This window comes from Chamaea fasciata, unplaced genomic scaffold (genome assembly GCF_029207755.1).
Source record: "Chamaea fasciata isolate MVZ Bird 193981 ecotype frontalis unplaced genomic scaffold, bChaFas1.0.hap1 SCAF_23, whole genome shotgun sequence".
NCBI lineage: Eukaryota > Metazoa > Chordata > Aves > Passeriformes > Sylviidae > Chamaea > Chamaea fasciata.
In genome coordinates, this window is record NW_027094108.1 from 1,887,290 (window position 1) to 1,909,922 (window position 22,633).

A 22,633-nucleotide genomic window follows, 5' to 3' on the forward strand; every position below is an offset into this window, starting at 1 on the left:
GGCAAAGTGCCACTGCCACACCTGCCTTTGAGCCAGGGGACATTCACACCAGAGCAAAGACACGCTAATGGGTGCCACACACCACCATGGGTGTGTTAAAGTCATTCCTAATTAAGAATTAATTAGCTGTTCCCTTTGGAAAAGCAGCACCACCCTGCCTGTGGCTCCTGCACAGCTCCAAGGCTCCAGTTGCGGTGTCACCACCTCCCTCCGTGCCCCCGAGAGGTGCACGGGCCGTGTCACAGGATCTCAGTGGCATTTGGCCAGTCCCTAATCAAGATTATTATTTCCTCCCCTGTAAATATTCAGCTCCAGGAATATTTATCACAATCCACACCCACAGGAACCGACTCCTCTGCCTTCCTCTCGCAGGGAACACGACCTCAGCTCATTTCTGTGGTGCTCACACAAGTCAGAGTCCGCAGCAGAGTCTGACACCAACCACAGCGAGCATTTCTTTTCCTTTCGAATTGTTTCCATCCCCTCCCTGGACTCCACTCACTGTTTTCCATTCCCATTTTCCCCCCAGTTCCGTGCCAGCACGAGTGGCTTTATCAATACCTTCTCCTAAGATCCAACACATCTGAGAAATGGAATTTGAAGCTGGATGCTCAGCAATAAATTCACCGGGGAAATCCTGGATCATCGATCTTTGCACAGATACAGCAACCCCAAAACCTCGGGAGGAAGCTCTTTGCCCCCACGGGCAGCCTGAGTGCACTGTCTGCTCTCCTCAACGGGCAGAGAACTTCAGCAATGGGACACCAGCAGAGGGAAAAAAATCACCAGAATCCCCCGTTTTATTTCCTTAAACCCATTTGAAAGATGTGCTGGCGTCGCTGACAGGGAGAAGGGTGTTCTGGATGTTCTGAAAGTCCCAAGGACCATGAGAAACAAAAACAAAAACAAAAAAAAATCAAACACAAAACCCAAGGGTGACTCGTGTGAGAGACTCCAAAGTAGGAGTGAGCAGGGCTCTGCTCGGTGCCTCACAGATGGGATCTGCAGAGGGATGGAAACCCCAAGAAGTGCTTGGCAATACAGGAGCATCATCAAAAAAAAAAAACCAAACCCAAAAAAGCTATTTAATCCCTCCAGAAAGTCAAAAACGCCAGAGAAGTGCTGACAAAACAGAAATCAGTGTGTTTGGAAAGGAGGGGATGGCACCCCCGGGAGGAATCTGCATTTTAAGGGCACCTCTTCCCACCCTGTGGAAGCTGAGGAATATCCCAGAAACTCTCCCTGCCAGCAGAAATTCTCAGTCCTCACAGTCTGTGTCCACAGGGTGTGATCCCTTCCCTGTTCCTCTCCACTAAAGAAAGAAGAGGAAACTCCAGACCTCGAGAAGAAATCTTTCAGCACTGGTTCTCCACACAAATATTTATATCCCACGTTGCTCTTAAAGGAAAACCCCATTCTTTGTCCTTTTCCTTTAAATTAAATGTTTCTCTTGAAATTTCTTCTCACACAGAAAAACACTCTGACCTCGTGTTTAGCCAGTTTCACACCGACACATAAATATCTTGGTGTGTCTAAATGTGTATCTGAAAGGCAAGAAGCCCAGAAAATTCTGTATAAACTGAGCTTCGCTGGGGATTTCAATGCTAATGAAGCATATGGAGAAAAAGTATTTCTGTAAATCATAAATTTTTCAGTAACCTGCAAAAGTTAAATGAGAAGTGACATGTCAAGAGTTCTAATTAATCCATAAGAAGGACTCTGCTGTAAACCCCCATACACACACAAACCACAGGTTAAAACATCCTGTGTGGGTTTTTTTCTGCCTCTATGAAACAAGAAGCAAGAACTCTGGGTAAGATGAATTAGACTGAAAGTAGAAAACACTTCCAAACAATTTTTAAAACATTTTCACCTCAGAGAGCAGCTTAGGTGCTGGGGAAGGAAAACTCTGCTCCAAACGCTCAGCACTGGGCTTGCTTGGGATGTCTTTTTAAAAGGATCAAGCAAAGCAGTTCCTACAGAACCATCTCCTTCCTTTGGCTGTAAATATCCCCATGGAAACAGCGATGGTATCAGACAGACAAACAAGGAGCAGCAGAATTCCTACAAATGCGGAGTCTCTGGGAATAAAACGGGACAGGACCAGGCAACTGGAAAAGAAAACTCTGCAAAACCTCATCGCAACTGCTGCTCCAACTCCCCAAACCCTTGCTTGTTCTGATCTTCTCACGGAATTTCTGCTTTAAGTGTTTTTAACAGGAAAAAAACCCAAAAAAACCCTAATAACCAAAAACGACAACAACAAAAACCCACAAACAAAAAACCAACCAACAAACCACAAAAAAACCCCCAAAACCAAACCAAACAAAAAAAAAAGAAAAAAAGAAAAAAAGAAAAAACAACTCAAAACACAAACCCAACTCTCCCAAACCCCCCAAACAAACAAATAAACAAACAAAAAAACCAAGAAAACCCCCAAAAGAGCCCCAGCACAGGTAATTCCGGGTTATTAAACACTCCCAGGACCCAAGCATGGTGCAGTGACCCATTTGGACAGTGGCCAGGCCAGGGCTGGAGCTGCCAGAGGCCGATTTTCAGCACAAACACAGAGCCCAGCCAAGCCCAGCTCCCAGGAGGGCAGAGGCGTAAGGTTTCTGTGAGTTCCTGACTCAGACCTCGGCGTTTGCAGCTGCCACGGAGCGTGGGCTTGGGAGTTTGCAGGTGTGGAACCTGAAATGATTCCCTTTCAAACGTGGTTTTTATGTTGCCAGCATCACCACAGGGCTCACCAGAACCCTGCCCAAGCTGTCTGCGCTGAGGGGGGAACGTTAAAAATCCTGGCACCAAAATTCCTGCACGTGCAAAACGACGAAAGTTCAGGAAAATGAGATGATTCCTGTCAGAGGCCAGTGACAGAATGAGAAGAAACACTTCCAAGGTGATGTTCACAAAGTTGTCCTCAGGTCTCTCAGTTTTAAAGAGCCTGCTTTGCTCCAGAGCATTTACAGGTGCCTTTAAAAAAAAATAACTTCCAAAGTTTCTCTTGCCTGAAAGCAGCACCACCTCACCAGGCACACTCTGCAAGTGGAATAATTTGGTTTGTTTTCACTTTTATCAGTGTGAGCAGACAGAACTCTGAGCTTTTGCTCTATTTGTACTCACACCACAGTTCTCTGGGGTTTAAGCTGTGCTTACTTTTGCTGTAAAGGAGGAAAATGTTTCCATTCAAAACTACTTTGGTTCAAAAAAAACTCCACAACTTAAAATTATTTCTGTTGACTGTTGTTTGTTCTAAATTCCCTAAATCCAGCGGGCTCTAGTTAAAGCCTCACAGTCTCATTCACCTCACACAAATATTCCATGTTTTACCTCAAAAAGAACAGCCACACTTCCTCACCTTCTATTTTCAAAACAGACAAACTTACAGGGTTTTTTTAATTATTTTATTGGATGCTTCCAACTTTATAGCTAATAATATACAGATACTCAGTTTTTTCATTGTTCCATTCACATCCTCACAGAGTTCAGCCATTCTGTCACACTAAAATAAAATTAAAAAAAAAAAAAGCACAACTGAAATAAAATAAATCCATAAACTGGAAAAATACATTATAAACTTATATTCAAGAAACATTCTCTTTATAATTAAAAACCTACTTGTAATAATTAAAGTAGGATTTAAAGAAAAAACCCTCGATTTTAAATTTTTAAATAGGTGGCCTTTGTGTATATTTTTAATCATTTTATATGTACAAGTCCAACCAGTATCTCTGCCTACCTGTGACAGAATACCTGAAAACAGAACAAAAAAAAAAAAAAGACACTGAAAAGGAGTTTTTAAACAAACAAACAAGCAAACAAACAAACAAAAAGATCAATACGCATTTTCCAAGAAAATACAGTATAATCAGAACTTTAAACACATGCTTCCCTCATCTGGATTAAGGCCTAAGAGACAGATGTGCTTTAATAAAAGCAGACAGTATGAAGAAAAGTCCTTCCACTTTTCTCTTCAAATTCCTGTAACAGCTCATCTATTTCATTTTCCATGTCTTCTGTGTGCTGTATCTGGAAAGAGAAGGAAGTCTGAGTAACCAAGCTCCAAGGATTTGCTGTCTAGAAAACTGCAATAATCCCATTTTTTGGGGTTTTTTTTTGGTTTACTGGGAAATCTAAACTGGGCAGGCTGTACCCAAGAGGGCTTTATAGCACTTCATGGAGATTCCCAGCCTTCCCAAAGGCACAGGAATTTTGTTTGATGTTTATCTGCAGATCCCAGCCCACCCAAGTGGCATTTCAGGAGGACTTTGTTGAGTAGGCACCACCCCTCCTCCCCAGTTTTAACACACGGAGCCTCCAGAATAGCTCCAGGCACAGGGAACAGATGGCTGAAATCTCAACTCCTTGAACCCTCTTTAGGCTTCTTGGATCTGGAAAGGACTTGAGACCAGAATAAATCACACAGAACCTGCCTGGGATGGTGAACTCCTCCACCTTGGGGTGTAAAAGAACACAGGACCTTCCTCTGCTCTCATCCCATTGAGTGCAGCTCACTTTAATTCTAGTTTTTAGTTTAGCGTGGTACAATAAAATACCATGCTGTTTTATTTTAAAGGCTATTTGGATTCAGGGTGTTTTTAAGGTTATATGCAACCCTCACATTGAAATCCCACCTAACCACAACTGGTTTGAAGGGAGTTCACTCTGGAAACAAATTAAATTCATCCATTTGCCCAACAGCTCAGAAAACGAGCAGGAAAATGTGGAAATTTGCATGCTGACATGGATTTTACTGAAACAATTCCTGTAAAAATGCAGGAGCTTTATGGAGCAGCAAGCAAAGCCCAGCCCCTGAGCAGCCAGCTGGGTCCAAGGCACCCCCAGGATTGGTGATTTTCCTCTTTACTTACACACTGGCAGAGCTCACAGATGAGGAAAGCACCCAGCGTTGCCTCCTCGTGGTTATCCTGAATGTCTACGTTGATCACATGCACTGGCTGACACGTCTCCTGCTCTCTGGAATTTAAATCTGTTGAAAACAAAACACAACAGCAAAATTTTGGGGTGGAACGGGATCATACGTTACACCAAAGTAGTGACAAGGTTTTTAAAAATGCAGAGGTGTTGTCACATTCAAGTTTTCCTAAATGTTTTTTAGGATTTATTTAATATTGTCTTAATAACCCCTTTTATTTCAAAAAACAAACAGATTAATTCAGATTTGTGAAAGGGTCATGGCAGTTTATTGTCCCTGATCAAAAGAAGCTATTGCTCCTCTGACAGTCCTTAAAGATCAAGGATCTCAAAAGTCAAGAAGGATTTTGGGTTTTCTCACCTGGAGGGTTTTAACTGCTCATTTTTTTAAAAAAGAACTGTACCTCCAACACTCTGAACTGCAAGGTGAACTCCTGCAAGCTAAGCACTGACAATCACATTAGAAAATTCCTTTTTAACATGTTCCGTTTACTAACGGGGGTGAAAAAAATAAAACATTTTTCCTGCAAGTGCACACGTGTTACTGTTGTGCCTCCCTAACGCATTCTTCCTTCCCCACCCAGTTTTTCACCTCAAAGTTGCTCTTTCCTACCTCCAACTCTGCCCCTTCAATTTGGCAAACCTGTTGAAAAACATCATGCTTCACATGCAAAGCCATTTGGGCCAGGTGTGAAGGGCACTGTGAAGGTGAAGAGCTGGGAAATTTGCAAGTGGTTGCTCTTCATTTCCCTTCCTCACATGTGAAAAGCAGAGTGAGAGCTGCTTTCCACCTGAGACAGCCTGAAGGTGCCCTCGAGGAGCAGGGGAGGTGCTCTCAGAACTCACCTACACATTTCAAACCCTTCACCTGAGCACTCAGAACCCTGGCAAAGCCCACAAGGATCCTGTAATTGTGACATGACCACTGAAGAGGCCGAGTGACAACCCTGAGGTGCTGTGGATGACACCAGTTCAGTGTTTCAGCGTGGAGGAAGCTCCTCAAACCTCACACAAACCGTACCCAGCAATTCCAGAGGCACCAGGTTCTCAGCCCAGGAGTTCACAGAGCTCCTGCTGAAAAACCCTCAGTGGCTCTGAGGGAGTTCCCATCCATCCATCATCCCCCGTGCTGTGCTCACGTGGAGCTGGATCCCCAGCTGAGACCCTTCTGGCTCCTCTCTGACTCATTTTAGGCCAGAGCTGCAGCACATTTGCAGAGTTCACCAGGCTCAAGGAGCTTCTCCACCTGGACAGGAGGTGTTTAATAGGATTAAACTGCTTGGGAGCTCACAGGAAGCCTGCAGCTGCATCAGGAAGACAGCTCAGACTGGTTTTTCCATCAGCTCAGCCCAGCTGGTTCAGTTTTTGAGATTTCCAAAGCAAACATGGAGTTGAATTCCCTGATGCCAGCCCTTGCTGTGCACACACACAGTGTGTAGCTGCCAGCACCTTTTTGGGGACAAGTGCGCAGCCATCCCTTCTCTGCTGCATAAACCTACATCAAGAACTGCAAGCTCTCGCCCTCACTGCTGTTCCAGTAGTTGGAGGAGACACAGATTTCAAGATTTGTGAAGGACTTCAAAGAGAAGGAAAATAAAAAAACACTCCAAGTCAACTTGGTTTATCAGTTCAAGCTCCTTACCTTCTACTACTTGATCATAGACTCTTTCTTCACACGTTAGGATCAAATCAAAAACGTCTTTGCAGTTCTGGAATCTTTCTGGTCGCGGCTTGATTCTCTTATTTCTGTCCAACATGTGTAAAATTCCGTTCTGTGTGTATCTGAAGTCGCTTGAGTTAAGTATCTTTACTTGAAGGAAAGTCATGGTTTTGAGCAAAGGACCAGCACAAGGTAAATCATTATCGTAGCTTTGAAATAAAAAACATTCTGTTTGCAAATCTAAAAATTAGTGACCATTAAGATTCCTAAGGTGAGTGTGATCCCCCGTCATGCAGCTGCTTTTCACAGACCTGTCACTGCCACCACAGCTTTAGAAGGCCCCCCAGAAGAAGAATTTTTCTCGTGCAACTATTTTTATATCCATAAATACTCCAAACTCCCTCAGCCTTTGCTGTTCTTTTTTAACAAGGGATTTAAAGGAATTGAAAGGAATGTCCTACATTCCTTCCAGCCACTAGCCCTCACTTCAGGGGCCTTGCTCTTCAAAGGCCACCCCGAGGTGTTCCAGGTGCCACCTGCACAAAATCCTACCTGGAAATGTGGATTTATGCAACTGAAACTCCAAAGGGAGCCAAAGAAACCACAGAAGCACATCCCATAAAAATATCCCGAGATGCATAAATGGGAAGGAACGAAGAAAAACACTGACTTTGTGCCTGTCAGAGCTTCATCACTGTGTGAAAGGAATCTGTGATGCTGCTTGGGAGCTATATTTATGCTGCTGCTGTAACCTCGAGGCTCTGATTTTACATCCTGGAGCCCCTTTTCAGGCAGGAGTCTCTAATCCCACTGTTTTCCACCTTTCTGGGACGTGCAGTTTCCTTGGGAGCACTCCAGGCTTGACTGTCACATAAACCTGTTGGCTTGAGTAAAACCAAACCCCTTCTGAAGGCAAAGTTTTAGGGGTAAATTGGGAAAACCAGGGAAGGTTTGGACTGAGAAAGCCTGGCAGGGGATGCATCTCTTCCTGCCTTCAGCACAGCTGTATTTTTAGCCATCTAAGGATATATTTTTACAATGGAACACTAAGGATAACAGCCTGTAAGTCCTTGAGATAACAGTTCTGAGAAGAAAACAATTTCCACCATTTGTAGCAGTATGTAAGAGGCCATCAGGGCTTACTGTCTGGCTGGAAAGGTGAGAGACCTGAACTTCTTTTCAGAAAACACTATTTTGGTAAGAAAAGACCAAGAATTTCCTGCCTACCTTTTAGCAGGAGCTCGAATCCTCCTGCCCAGATGTGCTCACGGTGCTCCTGTTCAAGCCAACAGCCTCCAAAGCTTTTAAATCCTTCAAGTGTTTACCTTTTATCAAAAATTAAACCCAGCTTTCTACCTACAAGAGTCTACTTCATGTTGAAAACAGATTCAGTTCTTCTGTGTGTCTGCATCACTGCACTTCAACTCCTTGCAATTTCAGTTTTGCACCACGAACTGACTGATAGGCTGTTTGTCACAATTCAGTGTTGTCAATTAGCCTGACTTCTGCTGCATTTCTTTTCTCCACATCACTCCCGAGCCTTTTTTTTACTCTTCTTTCCCAAAAGGTTTCTCCTTATATTATTAAGGAACCTCCTTATATTATTAATGTATTATTATTATTAATCTCTTTATATTATTAAGGAATTGTCCTTTACAGCCCAAAGCTCTCACCAGCAGCTCTTGCACACCAGCACCCCTGTGAAGTCTCCGGGGGTTTGTCATGTTTGGAAAGAAAAGAAAAAAACCCACTTGGATGGAGCCATCTCAGACCTCTGGTTATTTTTCAGAGCAGGAAAATGTCTGCATTTTCAAAATACCACTTCCAAAATATCTGCCATTTCCAAAACACGCCAACATCTGCCCGAGTCGCTTTGCTCAGTTGGAAGGGGAGCCCTTCCCGGGCTCTGCACTCCTCATTTCTACATCACGCAGATCAAGAAGAGGGGGGGGAAAAAAAAATCCACAACATCCCACACGCTTTTTTGGGTTCTCTTTTTTTTCCCTTTCTAGGATAAAATGTTGCTGGCATCTGTCCCCTCGCTTTCCTGAGTGAGCCTGGAGACAGAATTACGCAGATTCCCAAACCCACACAAGATTTCTGCTTCACAGCCCAGCTCTCTGCTGCCAACTTACAGCTATTTTTTTAATTTTTTTTTTTTCTCCAAGGGTCCATCTGCCTATAAAAGGAGACTGAGAGAAGCACTTAAGATTTTTGGTTTCCTATTTGGTTGCCCGGAATCTTTTTTCACCTGGAAAAAGCCAGCACATCCTCTGAGTGAGGAAGGGGGTGCGCTCTGCACATTATTATTCCAAGGCATAATAAACAGCTTTTTGCTCTTTGAGAGCTCAGGTGAATGCAGATATTACAACTTATGAATGTTTTCCAGCACACTGGCAGGTGTTGGATCATTTCAGTCAGGCTCTGCTTTCCTTCCAACAGATTTCAGCTCCACACTCCCTGTCCTGTGCATCCCTGCTCTCTTTTCAGGACAGAATTTCCCCCGGTTTTCTGTGCTGTCACATCTTCTCAGGAGGACACCAGAACCTGCCTCCACTTCCCTTCACCCACTGCAAACTCGTGGCAGAGTAAATCCACCACATTTTTACAGAGTCCAATTCAGATTTCACCTTTAATAGAATAATTGTCCTAAACAGATCCACAGGGTGATGGAATTTAGGCAGGGCGACTCAGCAGTGGAAAGGCTTGATATAAAAAGATGTTGCAGCACAGAAGTTGGGTTTTTCCAACAGGCACAGCATTGTTGTTCATTCTCATGGAGAATTTCTGTTACTGACTGTGCATTCTCTCCTCTTAGCTAAGGACATCCCATGCTAGTGATGAAGATTTATTAAAAAAAAAAAAAAACAACTAAAAAAGTGTTTAGCTAAACCCCTGAAGCTTTCACTGCTTTTGCCATCCAAATTTAAAATTCCTCTCGCAGACACCAGAAATGCCTTTTACTATCCAGTTGACGGATTCCTGCTCCAGACATCTGGGTAACCACCCCTCCAAACATCCCTTACACTCCAAAAACCCCTCATCCCTCTAAACTTTACCATTATTTGTCACTGACAGGACCCAAAATCCACTTTTAGCCACAAGCACCAAGCTAGAGATGGCCAAGAGAGGCAAGTCTCTGTCCTGTATGATAAAAGGAAAATGATCTTACTGAGCCAAGTATTCAGCAAGTTTCATTTTGTGAAACTGAAGCTCACAAGTGATTTGAGCTGCAAGTGTTGGGGTATAGAAATTAATTATATCTAATTTAGATTAAACTAGAATTTAGATCTAAAATGCCCATCCCTGTCCCCTGAAGTGTCCAAGGCCAGGCTGGATGGAGCTCTGAGCAAACTGCTCTATGCAAGCTGCTCCTGCCATGGCCAGGGGTGGAATGAGATGACATTTAAGGTCCCTTCCAACCCAGGCCATTCCTGAAAATATAAAAGCCAATTTATTAAACCTAAGTGGGCAAATGATAGTTGCTAAACTATACACACCCACTTCAGGGGAAAAATAAAATAAAATCTTTAAAGTAAAGGCTGGCACCCAAGGCTTCTACATCTTCAAATAAATGTGCTGATTATTCCCTTTGGTGCAGCTGACACCATCCTCAAACACTGCATTTGTTCTTTGGGCAAACCAGGAGCAGAGCAGAGCGCTTCTCACCCGAGCATGAATGGCATTTGCAGGTCTCTTTTCCATATCCTCCTCATTTATTTATCAGTGTCTGCATTATAAACAGAACACCTGGTGTTAACCTGCCTGGCAGTTTGGCTGGGAACTGGACATTTCCTTAAATGAAAAGTGGGAGGGGGGTGAGGCTGCCCAACCTTCCTCCACCTTCAGAATCTGCCCCTTTTAGAGGGGATCAAAGACTGGAAATGGGCACAGGCACCGCAAGTTCCACTTTCCAAGCACAGTGGTGATGGCTGCAGCAACTGCCTTCACTCCTGACCCAGAGAACACAAGGCCTGTCCTTTGGAACTGAAACTGGGCAGCTCAGAATAAACCAGAGATTGTGCACAAGTCTTCTGCTGTTCTTTAAAGCCTTAACACTGAACCATTCTATTGGATTCAAGTGGAAACACAGCAGGTTCAGATGGCATTTTAGGAAAGAATTCCCAAATACAATGCCCGCCCTTTGGAATTGAAACTCTGCAGTTCAGAACAAAGCAAAGATTGTTCAAAAATCTTCTGTTGGTCCCTAACTTAATAAGGTCTTAATGCTGAACCACTCTATTGGATTCAAATGGAAACAGAGCAGGGTAAGATGGGATATTAGGAATGAATTCCTCTCTGTGAGGGTGGGGAGGCCCTGGCACAGGTTGCCCAGAGATGCTGTGGCTGCCCTGGAAGTGTTCCAGGCCAGATTGGACAGGGTTTAGATCAACCTGGGATAGTGGAAGATGTCCCTGCCCACGGCAGGGGTTGGCACTGGATGAACTTTAAGGTCCTTTCCAACCCAAACCAGTCTGGGATTCTAGAACACACCATCCAAAATGATCACCAAGATGCTAAGCTGGGCTCCATGACATTTCTGCAACATTTGTGCCTGCATGAATGATCTGCAAAAAAACTGAACTTGTTTTTCCTAATGCAGGACAGGCACCCAGCATTTATAAGCCATGAGATGCAAGGATAAATTTGCTCCTAGGAGCTGGTCCAAATATAAATACCCACATGCCAGCCCTGCTCACTTCCTGAAGCCTGGCTGAGCCCCAAAGCTGAGGGGTCTGTACCCACACATCAATGAAGGCAGCAAACACCCTGAGTTCAGCCCTGAGCTTAAGTGCCAGACAAGAATTTATCAGTGCTGAGCAGCTGAAGCTGTATCTGGGGTGAAAATGGCCACATCCAAGCTGCCAGAGGGGAAAAGAGAGGGAGTAATGGCCAAGTCCAGTGCTAGAGGTGAAGGGATGTCACAGATGTACTGAAGAGACTACCAGAACAACAAGGGTACCAAGGACAAGATTTGAGGATGCGGCATGTCTGACCACGCCATCAAACAGCTGAGTGTGCACTTCATCCAAGCGTGAACTTCAAGAGGAGTTTGGATTGCTGGAATCCAGTGTTTGGATCAGCTGGCAGTGAGTGACACGGAGATGTCGCTCCTGCAGCCATTCCAAGGAGCAGCAGGTGAGCCAGAGGGCTTAGGAAAATCACACAGGACTTCAGGATGCTCCCCTCAGGTTTGGGAAGCAGTGCCAGATCCCAGAGATGAGCAGCAAATGCAGGACTGGGAGGGGGGAAGTGCTTTGAGGAGAGAGGTCTGTAGGAAAGGATGAATCATCCCCTTGCCCAGGGAAACAGGGGCCGCAACAGCCATTTCCAAACTGCCTGTGCTGCCGTCACCATTTGTGAAGCTCAGAATTTCCACTCACAGCTGAAGGTACCTCAGACAGAGCAAACCACAAGCACTGCAAACCCTAAATGGATTAAACCGTTTCATTCAGCACATTTGGGGAAACCTGAGAATACAATCACGGAGACAGCAGGGCCGCTTGGCACCAGCAGCCTGCAGAGAAAGCACCACGCTGGATGAGATCTGCAAGGAAACATTCCTGGCTTGCAATCAATGCCAGTTTTAAGGAATTACAGTTGCTACCATGAAAATGGGAATTGGTTTGGAATAAAGAAAAAAGAAGTTTAAGCATCCCTAATGTTGGCATGGAAGTTTTGTGTCAATGGGAGGTAACTTCAAGGCAGGAAGCATCGACTGTCACTTCGCTCCCCTCCTTCAAACTGGGATGAAACTGCCAAAGAATGAAATCACTCCGGCTCTGAGTGGATTTTACAAGAGTCATCAGCCTCAGTCAGATCCTTCAGTCAGAATTCCTCAGAGCATGCTAGGGACTGACCTTGGATAAGGAAACAAACCTTTCAGACTACCCAGAAGAGACAGGATGGCAGAGGGTGTTTTATGTTGTTGAACAGCATTTGCTATTAGATCAGAGCCTGTAGTTTCTACCATGTCCCAAAGCTCAAACACAGGGGAAATACTATTTAAATAATGTATTTCCAGCTCACAGATTTATAATAACTTGATGTATTGCCTTTTTAATGTGAATGAAGCCAAGATTAAAGGCAGTGTGATCAGAAGGCAGATGAAGAAGTACTGAAAATTTGCTGCCTGTGAAAGGCCTGAGATTGTGTGAAGCATTTTGGTCTTACAATCCTTCATGGAGGAAAAGGGATTGGAATTCAGCCTGCGGCTGGAAGCGTGTTGATTTGCAGAAATGTGCCTCTTAGAAGCCTGTTTAAATCCAGTTTAAACACTTCTTTCCATCCCCATCCCTTCTCTCTATTTCTAGGAGCACTGAAGTGCTTTGGAAGACATGGTAAGAAAGAAAATGAGACTTGTACTGCACTGCTCTTGGAAGAAGTTTTGCCACTGACACACAGGCCATGATTTCAACTATTTTTAGCTCTTGCAAGGCTAGGCTTCAAAAATAATAAAAAAAAAAAAAAGGAGACTACCCAAACCCAACCAAAAAAATACTAAAAAATCCCTCAACATATCTAAATGAAACATTCCAAAGTGGCTTCCAGAGACACAGCTCTCCTGCTGAACACTGGCATTGACAGCACAGGAGAAAAGCTGACAAGTGCTCAGCAGTTCGAAATCCATGAAGAGAAACCAGATGAAAATGTAAGATAAATACATGCATGAAGAGCTTACCTGAAGCAGAACTGAGATCAGTTACTCCTCAAGACTGAGCTACATATAAAATATCACATGGGCATCCAACTTCAATATGGAGTTCACAGAGTTAAAGCTAGATCCCATCACCAAGATTATCACTACTTTTTTTTTGTGACAGGAAAGAATCAATGTCTTCAAAGGAGAGGCACCGAGTTCTTCTTCACTTCTGGATTTTTCCTTCTAACTGAAGCAGCTTTAGGAACTTCTTCAGGACACATTTTCCACCCTCCCCTGAACTTTATGACCTCATGGAGCTAAGGAGCTAAAACTGGAATCCTATCTAAAGTTAGGTCAAATTAAAAGAGGAAGTAAAAAATGTCAGGAACAGAACAGAAGGCCAAGCTTGCAGGGTAGGTGCAGGCTGCCTAGAAATCCTAATTAAAGATACCCTCCTATCTGTGGAAATCATCTTTAATGTGAGGTCACAGACACATCAGTGTTGAGAAAAGGGAAGAAACAATCAGCCACAGAGTTACTCACATTGCTAAAGAACCCAGGAGCAACTCCTGCAGAATTTTGGCCAAATTTCCACTTGAACAGCTCCTATCCCCGGGCACGACATCAACTGCTGATGAAGATTTAAACTGGGTTTAAATTTAAACTGTTTAGCAAGTTTCACCCTTGACTAGTTTTTGCCTTCACTTGAAGGAAAAGCTCACCAGCAGTTTTTGCTCTATTTTTGTTTCAGCATTAAGGTCACCACCATAGAATTAGAATTAAGTCCTCAAACCCCTTCACAGAGTTGTAAGGGGCAAGTAATGATAAGGACAAGTAATCCTAATGTTGGAAAGGTGGGTTACACATGCAAACACAAGGTGGTGTATGGGAACTACAGACCATGGCTGTGTCTTCCTCAAATTAAGAACGGAATTCTCTACTGTTGTCCTAGAAATAACAGAGGAATGTTTTAAAAAGCAACGTTCAGAACACTGTTAAATGGTTTTGGGGGCAGTCCTTGATTGGGGCTCAGGGAGTTTAAATGCTACATTCTAAAAATTCAATGGGAGATGCTGATACTTATTTTAACTCTAAGTTTTAACTGCCACATCTTAAAAGGCTTTGAAGTACTTCCATTTTAGCTCTACTGTAACCACCTACTCAACCGAATCTGTATTCCTGGCTCCATTAATCCCCTACTCCTGTGCTGCTGAAATTCAACATATGCCTTCAAGGTATGAGAGCCTGTGCTCTATATTTCACTAATTAACTGCAATGAAGGTGCTTTTAATCTCTGCAGAGTGGGTTTTTAATAAGGTGCTCCCCCTCTTCACAAGTGAACAGTAGAGGTTCAGTGCATCTCTCCCCTCTAACACAATTTTAACCTTGCTCTGAGTGAGGCCCAGCAGTGCAGCAGCTCGTTTTTGGTTTGAGGCCACTGCTTCTTGAACCTGGCAGTGGTTTATTTGGGCAGAGGATGTTCCCCCACAGCCACAAGGTCACTGAGTGTCCACAGGGCCTGCAAGGAGAGCACTCAAACCTCAGGTGTCTCCTCGCTGAGGTATGGGAACAAGCAGGGTGGTGGCAGCAAGACTCCAAATTTCAGATTATAGATGATGAAAGCAAGGCTGGGAAACAGAATAAGCAGCTCAATCATATGGAACCACCCCTCTCCTTTTGTACCCCCATCCCAACCACACTCCAAGCCCATGAGGAGAGCAGCCCCTCCCACCCCACAGGTAATTCCCATCCCCTCTCTGAAGTTATGCTCACCCAACAGAACTGAGAGCCCCTGGGACAAAAAAAACCTATTCCACAACTCGCTGATGAGAGCAGGTCTGGTTTTGGTTAAAGTCTTTACCCTCAAAACCCACTTCTGGAAGTGGAGTTGCTTTCTGTGCTGCCAGTCTTCAGTCTGAAAACCTTAAATCATCTGAGAATCAAAAAAGCAAAGTCACAGAGGCATTTGCTCTTGCCCTATTTCCCTTGCAGTGGCTGCTGTTTAAACCTCCTTTAAATCTTGAGAAAAGGTTTAACTGTAACACTGCAAATACATTTGGGGAACATAGCAAAGCATGGAGGAGAACCACGATGGTGACTCCAAAACATGCCTGGGGAACACATTTGCTTTCTGTTGGGGTTTTGTTTTTTTTTTTTTTCTTAAGTACTGCCATATTCAGCACAGCAGCAGTGAAGAATTCAAAAAAGAAATCTCAAGTCGTTGGTGCTCGTTAAAATTAATTCTCAGTTCAAGGAATTTTCTTTTAAGCAGTTCTTTTAATCAGGATATGGATATGGCATACCTCATTAAGACGGGTTTGCAAGATTTTCCTTTTCTCTACAGGCAGAGGGATTAAAAAAAAATCAAATAAACCAGCACATCACATGTGATATATTAAGACTACACCCTAAACCTTTTAACTTTTAAAAAAAAGGATCCTTGTTGAAAAAAACATCTAGAATGAGTTCCCCAAGTTTCGTTTGTGGGTTTTCTTATTAAAAAAAAAAAATCAACTTTAAATATAGGTATTATGAAATAATGCAGTTGGGACATTTTTAGTAGTGTGCCTAACCCTGATCACCTTTGCTCTCCAGGATTAAATGTCACTGGGGCCTCCTCTGTCCATTCTTTATAATGAACTACAGGGTTATTTTTTTTACCCCTTGGTGCACAGAGCAAAGCACATATCACAAAATCCTCAGTGAGAAGGGTGAGCTCTTTAATGAAAGGCATCCTCTCTCCCAGAGAAAGTATTCTGTAAGCCTTACCTGGCAGTTTGTCTGAGCTAAATACAACATTAAAGTCGAGGTGGTCGCTCTTCCCAAATCCATACTCAGGACAGTCTTTGCACTGAGAAGGATCCACAGTGCAGGGGAGGCAATGGACAATCTGAGGGTACTGATGTGTTCATTCAAGAGCTAAACATGGTTAACACACTACAAAAGAGCATTTGGAATGTGTGCACTGCAACTGGGTAACAACTTACAAGGGAGCATTAAAGGCCCACTGTTAAAAATAAAAAAAACCTCCTATAAACTTAAATCATTTTAAAGTTCGCCAGCCAAGCAACTCTATAGTAATAGATTCTTAATGCCAAATAATGAATTACACCTTTCAAGGATGAACCACACTGGATTTTTTAAAGAGGCCATGCCACAGGGATACAGTTCTTTGTCTTTCCTAAGCAGATCATTGTACATCTGATCATATGTCGTTTTGAAGTCATAAACATTTGGCTTGTCTGGGGCTGGTCCTGGCAGTTTCACGTGAGTCCCCGTGCCAAAGGATCGGACGCTGAATCCTCGTTTGCTGCAAGACACAAGGGAAGGGGGGGAGAAGGCAATTAGACTGCATGGACTTAATTAAAAGTGCTGAAGAACATGAAGAGTGAAGTTTAGAAACACCTCTCAACCAGCTGGGCAACCAACTTGCCAAGAGTACCCGAGGTGGATTTTCCTTGCAGTTACAACCTAAATTCACACACCATTTCAAGGGAAGCACCTCCATTTGGCAGGAATTTTCTCACAATTATGGTACACAGCTATTTGGAAACGTGCTTTCCTTTTGTGCTTTCAGGCATGCTGGATTTGCAACAAACACCTTCTGTATTCATGACAACACAGGCAGAGATGGTTTTCTCTTGGGACAAGTAAGTAACTGTACTGACTGATCAATACTTGAGTGTTGCTTTTGATTTTTTTGAAGTGTCCTGCTGAGACTCTTGGCCTGACTGCATTATTCTCCTCACTCTGTTGCCCAAACTGCCTCTGGTGTGATTTAATTAGCCCAGGACAAACATTTGTGTGCCTGCCACTGAAAACCATACAGAGCAATTACCTTTACACTAGTGGGGCAGATGTTCTGCTGGCTGCTCTCTAAAACTCTTGGCTAAAGCAGGGACTACTTCATTCCATTCTTATGAACAACTACTCGTTTAATAGTTATAATTAAAAAAAAAAAAAATAGGCAGGAACCTGCTTGTCTTTAGGAGTAATGCCAAAATGTTCTTGCTGATTCCCTGAAATACTCGAAGCTCAATACCTCCTTCAGTAGTATTAAAAAATATGGCAATCTATTGAATAATGGGACAAAAAAGAGATTTCCTGGTGGTCTAATGGACAAAGTTACATGGTAAAATACTGTCGCTATCACCCAGAAGGCTGAAACATTTGGGTCTGTAAGTACAACATAACATGAAACAGCAAGGCCAGGACTTAATCTATTTTTTGAAGGACTCACACTTTCAGCTTGAATGATTTTAGCAGAGACTGAAGGGAGAGAACAATGTTAAAACAAAAAGCAAGTGAAGAACCCAGTGCCTGTGTCCCCAGAAATAACCCCAAATTTGCAGCGCTCTCCTCTGAGGCGACTGAGCAGAACTGGGAGCCAGTGCAAGAGTCAGCCCCAGACTTCTTGGTCTGCACATCCGAGGAAATTCAGCAGGAGACACCAACTCAAATTGTCCCTTTGCCTTCAAAGGGTGTCCTCAAAGTGATCCCAAACACTTCTGGGCAGAGACTGTGATCACCTCCTGCCCCAAACTCCAACACAGCTCTGAAACCATCAACGCTTATTTCCTTCAGCCCCTCCTCCTGGAACACAGCCCCTCCTTTCTCTTTCCTTGCTTCCCCACACTTTTTTCCTCCAGCAGCTATTTATAGGTGCCTATTTCTGTAAACAGACAAGATACATGAGGGTTTTTTTTGCTTCTTTCTGCAGGACTGGTGTCTGAAAACGGATACAAGTGGAAAGAAGTGCAATTCTTTGCCCCTCCCAGTCCTCCATCACATGTAACTGGTGCAGTTATGAGTCACTGTTCATTTATTTTCCCTGCAAGACTTGCAGATACAAGTTTTGATTCTGCTGCTTCTACTGGACGTGAAGAAGAGACATAATATGTACAGAAGAAATTGCAGTGCTAAAAAATTCATGTTTCAATTCGATCTTTTCTTCTATGGTTTCCTCCTTTTTTTTCCCCTGTTAAAACAGGTCTGCTTGGATCCCACACATTAAAACCTCCACCTGTAATTGCTGTAGATGTCCTTGATGTTCGCATGATCTCATATAAAGCCAATCTGAAATCTCTGACGTTCAACACATCAAAAAATTTGTGCCTCCAAGGCCCATGAGCCATTCAAAATTATTTCCTTATTATAATAGCTGGAATATGAGTTCCAGCTTCCTTCTAATAGCTGGAATTTGAGTTCCTCACGTGGAATTTCATGCTTTGTACCTTAGCCCGTGGTGGTGTCAATTTTTACACTATTTATGCCCCAGGTACAATGAAGTATTCTAGAAACATTTCAACACATTTCTTGCAACAACTGGGGCACAGGAGAAGGAAAAATGCCTGCACAGAGCCATTAGTCAGGAGCTTTTATTAAACATTATTCAGATTTTATTAAATAGCTGGAAACATCCAGTGCAGTGAATCATCAGGTGTCTGTGGAAATGTGGCACATTCATAAAAACGAACAATTCCTACAAGACAATGGGGATTTAGCGTTTGGTTCTGGCCTGGTAAAACTGCTCAGGAGATGGAAAAAAGAATGTGCTTTGTCCCAAAAAGTAAGGAGCAAGACAGACTAAGAGACTATCCTAGCACTGATTCCTGAAAATGTGGAGCTTAAACTTTACCAGACTCGTCATGACCACATTTCAGGAAGTTGTTGCTATTAATACTTATGAAGGCTGATGTAGATAAACCAGCAGTGAGTTAAGGACAAAGTGAGTCACTGATCTCATTTATAAATTTAATAAATTACAAATTAAAATATATTAACATATAAACGTATAAAATTATAGAAATATAATTTCATATGTATATTATATAATTTAATAAATTACAAATTAAAGTTAAATATAAAGTTATCAATTTAATAAATACCAAAATTTAATAATAATGATCCGTGCAGCTTGAGCTGTGAACTTTTGCCCACACCTTTCTTTTATTTCACTGTTATTTGGGGATCTCACACATCCTTATTCAACTGCTTTTCAGTTTTACTCTATGTTCATAACAGCCTCTCTTGGCAATGGCTGGAGGAAATATTATTAAATGTTAAAGCAAATGCAATAAATCCTGCAATGCCACTGCCCTGAAGGTTTTCAGGGGACAAATCACTTATTTCACCACATCCCTTTCCACAAGAATCAGCAGGAAAATAACCAGCAACCCCTGAAGGCTACTTAGAAAATATCTTATGCCATCCAACCAATATTAAAAAAACAAACCAAAACAAGGCCACACTGCTGAACAGCAGGACAAAAGCATTGTGAAGTCATTTTGACTTGTCATTTGCATTATCACTACTAAGATGTCAAAATTAAAGTGTGCTTTAATATGAAAATGTGAAAATATCTCCTTCTTGAGGGGGGTTATTAATTTAGGGTTTCTTACATTAGGCAATACAGATGTCAATACCTCACTGCATTTTGGTGCTGATAAATGCCAGGAGAGAAGCTGTGAGCAACAACTTATGGAAACAACCTCAATGTTGAGCTGTAAGTCTTAACATCAATATAAAAAGTAAGTTTTTGCTACAGGGGTTGCAATATTTGAATTTCCCTGCTGCCACTAAGATCTCATGTTCATAGTCCTAATTTCTAAAAGCCAGCTTTCTAAAACAAGGAATATGTGGCTGAAGTGTGCACCAGCATTTTGGAAATTTTTATTGCCAGTAAGTGACACAGAGAACTTGAACTCAGTAACTTCCTGCCAAAGCCATCAGGGCACTACCAAGCAAACAGAAATGTGGAAGTTCCTCCATTAAAAAAAAGTTTCCTCTAAGAGATTCCTCCTTCTGCCTTCCTCCTCTGAGGGAGAACCACAGCCTGAGTCTGCATGCTCTGTGGCAAAATACAAAATAAAAGATAAAATCACCTGCAGAACGTGCTGGTTTTGGGCTGGGGCAGAGTTAATTTTTGTTGTGGCTTTGTGCTTGCAACACGGGGATGTTTTTGTTATTGCTGTGCAGGGCTTGCTCTGCTTCTCACCTCACCCCAGCAGAGCCCGAAAAGGCAAACAAGGCAGGGTGAGTAAGATCTGACCTAGGGAGGGGTTACACAGCCAGTCTGACAGCTTTAAAGAAGGGATCCTGTCCTTCTGCACTGCTCTTCCTGTCCCTCTTTGCCTCCCTGGCTCCACACACCCCTGTGCTGACGGCTCTTACTCTATCCACAAACTTCAGACAGGCCTGCAGCCTGACTTCTGTTGGAAAATTAGAACAAAGTGTTGAAAAACTTGGTTAATTACAAAATGCACGAGCACGCACTGAGCGCTGGAGCCTAGACTCTGTTTCCCGGAGTTTGTGCCTTTTAAAATCTTGTCACTAACAAAGTACCCTAAAGTTTTGTAATTCCTCAGCTTCTTCCTAACTCTTCTTCCTGTTTTAATCATGTGTTCTTTCCAGCTGCAACCCACTGGTGAGGCAGGCCGGCTTGGAGCCAACAAAGACATTTTCCTGAAGTTTACTGACAAATTTCTCTCTGTTTTGCCATTTATGCTACTGCTGCTGTAACTACAAAAGATGTCAATGAAACGAAACATTTTCTAAACGCGATTTTGTTACTTTTAAATTAAAATCTTAAGGGAGAACAGACTAAAAAAAAAAACCCCACCCCCTGCCACGTTTGGCAAACATCAGCCACGCTGGAAGGGATTTATTTCTGCAAAAACACATAGGGGGAGGAAAAGGCCAGACATCTAAAGTAAATTTAACTTCGTCCTTTAACACTCAGCTGTCAATTAAAACTCAGTTCCAGCATTATTAGAGGAAAAAAACAATGTCATGTTTTCACAGGTAACATCGGATGCCGAGAGTGAGCGTGAAGTGCATGAGATGCTGTCACAGTAAGATGGCTGCCAGACCAAATGCTTCTATTATTTATTCCTTTCAAAGCTTTTCTTTTTATTTACACGCAGCACACAGCTTACACACGGTCGTTTTGCTTTCTGTGCCGTCAACGTGTATTTCTAATGTGAAAATGTTTCTTTGCTTAACTCCAATAAAATAAACCCGAGCACCCTTATGGCGTTCCTGCAGTGCAAAGGGAAGATTCAGGGACACGATTTCAGGTCTCTCGTGTCCATCGGTCTGCCCCAAGTCTCCATTCTCACCTCTTCAGCCAAGCTGAGAGCACTCGGGAGCGCTAAACAGATTAACACTTGTAATCTCAAAAGACATTTAGCGTTCTGAACTGAATGTTCTGGTTCTCCTGTGAGAGGAAAGGGTTTTCTTACAGGGCATGGATCAGCTCAGTCTTCACAGAATGTCACGGGGTGGGAAAGGAATTAAAACCCAACCCACGGGCAGGGACACCTTCCACCATCCCAGGCTGCTCCAGGCCCCGGCCTTGTTCACTTTCAGGGATGGGACAGCCACAATCTCCCTGTGCCAGCGTCTCACCACACTAAAAAAATTCCTTCCTAACATCTAACCTACATTTCCCCACTCTGTATCCATTCCTCCTTGTACTATCACTCCAGCTCCCGACGAAGAGTCCCTCTCCGGCTTTCCTGTGGGCCCCTTTCAGATGCATTCAAGGGGAAAAAAAGAAAAAAAAAAAAGGCAGGGAAGGGAGAGGAAAAAAAGGAACATTTAAATTTCCACACGCCGAGACACAGGCCCTGCTCGATCCCTAGTCCGTGTTTTCAGCACTGAGGCCACAGCTCCGTCAGGGAGGGCCGAGACCGCCGACCGCGGCCTGGAGCGGAGCGCGGAGCAGGCGAGGTGAAAACGGGATGAAAATGGGGTAAAAGGGGGGTGAAAAGGGCGTACAAACGGGGGTGGAAGCGGGATGAACGCGGGGTGAAGGCGAGGTGCTGCCCCGCAACCACGGGCCTGCCGGGCCGGCCGCGGGCCCCAAAGCCGGGCCCCATCCGCGCCTCCGGCACTGCGGGGATGGCGAACCGGGCAGCAGCGGGTTTTTTTGGGTTTTTTTTAGTTTTTTTTTTTTTTTACCTGAGGATGTTGTGCGCCTCCATGCTGCGGTTCTGGTTGCTGGAGCACACCACGGCCACGCGGAGCGGCGCGGACGGCATGGCGGGCACGGCGCTGTGGGGGCTCGCCCGCGCCTCTCCCTCCCTTTCCCTCACCCGGCCGCCGCTCCACAAAATGGCGGCGGCAGCGCGGCGGGCGGGGACGGGACGTGTCAGCAGGGACGCGCCGCGGCCAACCGCCGCTCGGCGCCGGGGAGAGGCGGAGCGGCCGCGGCCGCCGTGAGGGGAGCGCCGCCGGCAGGGAGCGGAGCCTGCTCGGGTGGAGCGGGAGGTCAGGGAAGCGTCAGGGGCAGCGTGGAGGTTGTGCCGCCCGGAGGGAGCGGAGCCTGCTCGGGTGGAGGTTTGAGGTCGGGGAAGGATCGGGCACAGCGTGGAGGTTTGAGGTCGGGGAAG

General features: G+C 44.0%; 1 protein-coding gene across 1 annotated transcript; it reads right to left on the reverse strand.

Annotated features, from left to right (window-relative positions):
* Nucleotides 1-3,379: 3,379 nt before the first annotated feature.
* SSU72 (SSU72 homolog, RNA polymerase II CTD phosphatase) lies at nucleotides 3,380-22,357 on the reverse strand. Its single transcript, XM_066203227.1, has 5 exons — nucleotides 22,203-22,357; nucleotides 16,405-16,548; nucleotides 6,578-6,717; nucleotides 4,872-4,990; nucleotides 3,380-4,029 (listed from the first exon to the last, which is right to left on the reverse strand). The coding sequence occupies exons 1-5, from the start codon at nucleotides 22,280-22,282 to the stop codon at nucleotides 3,928-3,930; spliced, it is 585 nt and encodes a 194-aa protein (XP_066059324.1). The 5' UTR covers nucleotides 22,283-22,357; the 3' UTR covers nucleotides 3,380-3,927.
* Between the last annotated feature and the right edge of the window lie 276 nt (nucleotides 22,358-22,633).

What these genes read in the sequence shown, in the direction of transcription:
- SSU72 (XM_066203227.1), bottom strand. Translation starts at nt 22,282, where the DNA reads ATGCCGTCCGCGCCGCTCCGCGTGGCCGTGGTGTGCTCCAGCAACCAG. An exon ending in CTTAGGAAAGACAAAGAACT is followed by an intron (nt 6,718 to 16,404) that starts GTATCCCTGTGG and finishes AAGCGACTTCAG; the next exon opens with ATACACACAGAACGGAATTT. An exon ending in TCTGTGAGCTCTGCCAGTGT is followed by an intron (nt 4,030 to 4,871) that starts GTAAGTAAAGAG and finishes TTCTCTTTCCAG; the next exon opens with ATACAGCACACAGAAGACAT.